Source organism: Benincasa hispida, chromosome 8 (assembly GCF_027475165.1).
Source record: "Benincasa hispida cultivar pf3 chromosome 8, pf3_genome.v1.1, whole genome shotgun sequence".
In the NCBI taxonomy this organism is placed as follows: domain Eukaryota; kingdom Viridiplantae; phylum Streptophyta; class Magnoliopsida; order Cucurbitales; family Cucurbitaceae; genus Benincasa; species Benincasa hispida.
In genome coordinates, this window is record NC_143485.1 from 46,300,222 (window position 1) to 46,306,221 (window position 6,000).

A 6,000-nucleotide genomic window follows, 5' to 3' on the forward strand; every position below is an offset into this window, starting at 1 on the left:
TCATAGCCATAGTTTTCGATGATGATGTGTCATGTTAAACTTTTTGACCGAAAAAATGGATTCGGCAATGGAATTTAAAAAAAGGACAATAATTGATAAAACAGACAGATTTTGGGCTTCATTTGATTCTTGGGCTTTAGTTGCAATCGACATTAAAAGGTTTTAATTTCGTTGCAAATTTCATTAAAGGTAACTGACATTAAAGACAGTGTTATTAAAGTCCTTTAATGTCGGTTTTAAACCGATATTAAAGCCCAAAATTCTTTTAATGTTTATTTTGGCTTAGTAAAATATATTAAATTACTTTTAAAAAAACACATATATATATTAAATTAAATAGCTTACACATATATATTAAATTAAATAGCTTTCACTTTTTTTTCAAGAAATTATTTTACCAAAATTCTTTGATCAATTCGTTTTATTTCAATATATTTGCCACACTTGTAAATATATGCGGCTAAAAAAATTCCTACATTTGTACATAAACTTACAACCATTTAAAATTTTGAGAAAAAATCGCCACATTACATATAATTGAAACAGTTTTTTTATGTGGCTAGAAACTGCTGCAATTTTCTTTTTGAACTGTTACAAAAAATCTGTTGCTATAGACTTGTTTTCTTGTAGTATTTAAATTCTGAACTTTCTTAAGTGTATACAAATAAAACAGAGTGGAAGATATATTCGTGAAACTTCAAATTTTAAATTGATACATTTATAAAAGTTCAGGATTTAAATTGATATAATTATTAGTTTGGGGTTTAAATTGATATATTTATAAAAATTCATGGTTTAAATTGATTTATTAGTTTAGAAAGTTCAGGAGGTGTAAATTGATATTTTATCTAATATGTCATATAGGAATTGTTGCTCTTTTTGTCATTTGAGCAATACATAATTTTGTGGAAGAAACAAAGATAAGTGTTGCATGAGATGCACATAAGTATTTTCATAAATAAAAATATTGGCCTGACATCTCTAATGGAGCATTTGGCGTGTAGAATTGAGTTGAGTTGAGTTGGTAATTATTATAGGAGGAGAGTAATTGAGAGAGTGATGCGAATAACGAGATGAAAAATGTGAGTTAATGCGAATAACGAGATAATAAACCTCTTTAATAATCAGTGAATTAAACGGTGGGTGAATTTTTTTTACCACTCTTTAATAAGAGTTAAAAGTTTTTTTCTTTTTCTTTTTCTTTCTTTTTTTTTTTCAATTTTCTTTATCGTGGTTAAGGTTCCACGTTTATTTGACATACCTTCTAGATTAAACACTTTTTTTTAAAAAAATACTTTTAACAAAAATGTTTTATAGCCTACATTTTTTCATAAAAGAAATAAATTAAATAAATTCAAAATTTTAACCGATAAGGTATTTTTTTCCAAGTGTTTCTTCTAAAATAGATTTCAATTTAATGAAAAGAAAAAAAAAAAAAAAAATCAAAACACACACGCGTACTATTTAACTAAAATTGACTCAACTATTAGATTACTAAACACATTGAGGAGAGAGAGAGAAACAGAGAGCTATTATAAAACCACTGAAAATCTGCATGAAAACATCTCCCAAATTCCCAACACCCAGAAAACCCCCCCACATAACACACAGTTTTGACTTAAGTCAACACAAACAACATACAACTTAACTCATTATATCACTCTACCAAATTAAAACTTTAAAGCCTAAACTTTAATCCTTCATTGAAATTTGCATACTCCCCCCCACAAATGATTTATAATAATCACTAATTATGATTAGCGTTGTAATTTTGAAAGGGATTAGAGAAATGATCAATGAGTGCAGTAACTGGGGTTGCCAATCTAGGCTCATAAGCAAACCCATGTAAAACCTCTCCGCCGTTGCCACCGCAAGCGCCAGCGCCGATATAAGGACACGGCGGAACCCATTGCCATAATTTCTTAGCCATGTCATACAAAAGCGCGGCTTTATCCCAACACCCTCTAATTAAAACCATCACGAATTCCCCATGCGCTACACATTCAAACCCACACGATTTTTCCATTTCCTCAAATTGCAGGTACAATTGTTGCGGCATTCTTTCCATTTCAATCCATGTGGTCCCGCAGCTTTGCAACCCCCAAATTCTTAAGCTCTTTGGGATGTTTAATTTGCTTTTTTCTACCGCCGCAATTAACAGTAATTTCCCTTGACTTTCTACTAAGTTTGGGGACCGTAAAAACCGTCTCATTGGGGCTTGGATTTTCCACCAATTGTTGTGCGACATGTCGTACGCTAATATGCTGAATGGGCTGTAGTTCATGCAGTATAATCTTCCTCTCACGTCCACCATTCGGCTTGATTCGAAACTGCAGAGACGTGGCAATGTCGACGTGGTGGCCCACATCGAGTAGAATCCACTGCCGTCTATGTGGAAGGTTTCCGCTGTCAGGTTTTTCACGGCGTAAGGGGAGATTAAGTCGTCGCCGGCTACCGTGATGTCGATGGAAGATGGGGTTATGGCGAGGCCGATTGAAGGGAAAAGGCGTGGTCTTATGGTTGGAGGAAGTTGAGATAAGGTCCCCAGAATTGGGTTTGATAGGATTAGAGTTTTGGGGCCTCCGTCGTCCGGTGACCAGCAGATTAATCCGCCGGAGGAAGCTACTGGTGAGAAACCTGCCGGAATTTGACTGAACGACAGCCGGTACCATGCCACGTCGTATGGATCGAATAGGTACCTGTCAAATTTTGTTGTCATTTTCGTGGCTGAATCAAGATTAAAAAATATTTAAATACCATTTTCCACCTTATGCTTACTTTTAAATGGGTGCAGCTAAGGATGTAATAAAAGTAAGTGCATTATACTCATCTTCTTTCTTTTTCTTTTTCCTTTTTTTCATCACATCTCAATTTCACAACGAAAAAATTGAAAAATAATTTTTAAAAAAAACTAAGAAAAAACACTCACTTGACAAACTATGGTTAGGTCATTAAGTGAGAGGAAGAAAAAAAGAAAAGGAAAAGGAAAAGAAAGAAAATACACTACACCCAAATAATTTCTTGAAAATATTTTATTTTACTTTTTTTTTTAAATGTTTAACTCTTAGTTCATTTATGGTTCCTATGTTTTGATTCTTACACTTCTAAAATGGGATTTTTTTTAATCTCTATTTGCAAATTTAAACACAAGTGTCATATACAAAATGAGAAGAGTTTAAAATAAATTTAATTCAACATTTTAAAAAAGGTAGTAAATGAAGCATTAAGTTAGATGTTTAAAAAGATATGAGATAAAAATGGTCATTTTTTTTTTTTAAAAAAAATATATAGATAAAAAATGAACTTAGTAGAAAATACAAAGACTAAAGTCCTATTTGTAACTGATTTATTTTTTTATTTTTAAAAATTAAGTCAGGAATTTCTCAATTTCTTTCGATGATTATCATATTTCTTAATTATATAAGTTCAATTCTTGGCCAACTTTCAAACTTCAAAAATATGTTTATAAAAATTATTTTTTCTAATTTCTAAAATTTGGTTGGTTTTTTAATATATTGGTAAAAGGTAAATTACAAATCAAGAAAATTTAGAGGTGGCCGGAGAAGTGTTTCCGCACTTCATTTGTACTAAAATAGAGAAAATAAAAAAAAAGAAAGAAAGATGAGATAGGAGAAATGTTTATTTACTTAATTTTTAAAGACAAAAAATAAATAATTATTAAAAGGAAGCTTATAAAAAACAAAAATTGAAACCATAGGAATGAAAATGAAGTAAAGGGGCAAGTGGAGATAATTATATTTAAACCCTTAAAAAAGAAAGGTAGAGGACGGAGGATATGTTCGAGGCATATATACCCTTCGTAGGTAGGCCTGGAGTGGTCGGGTCCAGCAAGTGGAGAGTTACTATTATTTCTGTAAATATGGCTGGAAACGCCTTTAAGCTTGAAAAACAAGAACCAATGGCGGCGATGTGGAGAAAGTTGGAGGTACAATTCCAGAAAGCTAGCGTAAAATAGAAGCCCGTACCATCTCTTGCAAACGCAACGAGCACGAAAAAAGGCCGGCGGCGGCAGAAACGCCACCACCCGATCCAGAATCCTCTGCGGCAATTTGCTCCATATTCTGCTATCCATTCTTGGGCCCGCCGTTAGAAGTCCGACATTATTACTAGTTGAACAAGTGGAAATAATGCCGCAATTTGAACCGGAAATAATGTTGTAGCTAAAGGGGAGAGTGGTACTCATGGAGGAGTGAAGACTCATATCCATATGGTGAGTGAAATTCATTTGCAAAAATTTTCAAAAGGGAGAATTGGGAATGGATGTGTTTTTATTTTTTAATTTTTTTTAATTTAAAAATATTGTTGGGATTGGGGTTGTTTATATAGGATGAATTGGGATTAATTACTAGGATTATTTTGAAATATATAAAATTGGGTTGCTTTTTGTTGTGTCTGAATTGGCAGTGAGTCTGAATGTTGCTTCTGTCATTTCGAGTTGTTTTGTCAATGGCCGAGGTAGGAAGGACAAGGCCGGGGCATCTCTCTCTGTTCTCTCTCTCTCTCTCATTCACTTACACAATCTGTCTCTTTTGCATACACACAAAATTCAGTACACAACATTGAATCTCAAAAACTATTGACACCAATTTTAAATATTTGAACAAATAATGAAAACAAATTTAGCATCCAAACTAAGGATGTTCAAAAAATCTGATAATCCGATCAACTTACATTACCCAATCCAAACTGTAAAAGTTGAATTGGGTTAGATTTTATTTTGGGTTAGGTTGGGTTAAAAAATATTAGAAAATTAAATTATGGGTCGAGTCTCGGGTTACTCCCTTTTAGGATCGGGTTGACCCGACCCGATCCAAATATATATATTGAAAAAAAAACAAACAAACCTGAAGGCCAACGCGTGAAACGCTGAAACCCTCGTCCCTCCCCTCGTCGATCCCTCTCATCTCACTTCTCTGGCCTCACGCCTCCGCTTTCGGCCTCGCATTTCCAACCTCACGCTTCCGGCCTCATGCCTCTGGCTGTCGATCACAGACTCGCAAGACACAAATCACCTCCAACTTCAGCCTCACGCTTCCGGCTACATGTCTCCGACCTCACGCTTTTGACCTCACATTGATCTGCCGTCCTTCACAAAAAAAAAAAAAAATCAAAATAAAAAAAAAAAAAACAATCAAAACCAATGACCCAACCCAAAAATTTTGGGTTGGATTGGGTTGACCATTAAAAAATGAACCGATAGGGTTCAATTAAAGCCAACCTGAATTTTCGGGTTGGTCCACAAAATTCCTTCAACCCGACCCAACCGGACCCATGTACACCCTTAATCGAAACTTTATTAATATAATAATTTACTCCATAAATTTTATTTTTATTTTTTTTAATAATTTAGTTCATGAATTTTAGTTTTTAACAATTTTGCTATTTTATTTTTAACCTTTGTAATAATTTAATCTCTTATCCACTTAATGAATCCTTAATTAGTTTATTGATCACCAAAGTGAGCTTAACTCAATAATAATTGACATGAATTTTATTTTTAGAGGTCAAAAGTTTCACTTCCCATTTCCATAGTTACTATACTAAAAAACAATAATTTACTAAATTATTTGGACAAAAAATTATATTAAATCTTATCACTAATTTTGACATGAGAGATTAAAATCATTACAAAATTTAAAATATAGAAGATTAAGAAAATTGAAAGTATAAAAACTAAATTTTTACAAATAAAAATTTAGAAATTAAAATTATTATTTTTATAAAAGTTCACGAAAAAAAATGATTTTTAATCTACTTTTAAAATTTTTGGACCAACAAAAACCAAATTTGTTACTTTAACCTAAAAACAAGTTTTTACATGATTGACATGACTTTCGTTAGAGAGAGTGTCAGTAAAATTCTTTCAACAAATGTTTTTTTCTTACTCACAAGCATCTTCAAAAAAATTTGGTAAACCACCTAATATAGAATTTTGTTCTAAGCCAACCATGCTAATTAACTTCGAAATATTGAAAGGAA

At 32.5% G+C, this 6,000-nt stretch overlaps 1 protein-coding gene across 1 annotated transcript; it reads right to left on the reverse strand.

Moving 5' to 3' along the window:
- Window positions 1-1,518: 1,518 nt before the first annotated feature.
- UFO (F-box family protein) lies at window positions 1,519-5,262 on the reverse strand. The gene is made up of 2 exons (XM_039021061.2): window positions 3,816-5,262; window positions 1,519-2,699 (listed from the first exon to the last, which is right to left on the reverse strand). Exons 1-2 carry the CDS (start codon window positions 4,244-4,246, stop codon window positions 1,748-1,750), a joined length of 1,383 nt encoding a protein of 460 aa, XP_038876989.1. The 5' UTR covers window positions 4,247-5,262; the 3' UTR covers window positions 1,519-1,747.
- Window positions 5,263-6,000: the final 738 nt, after the last annotated feature.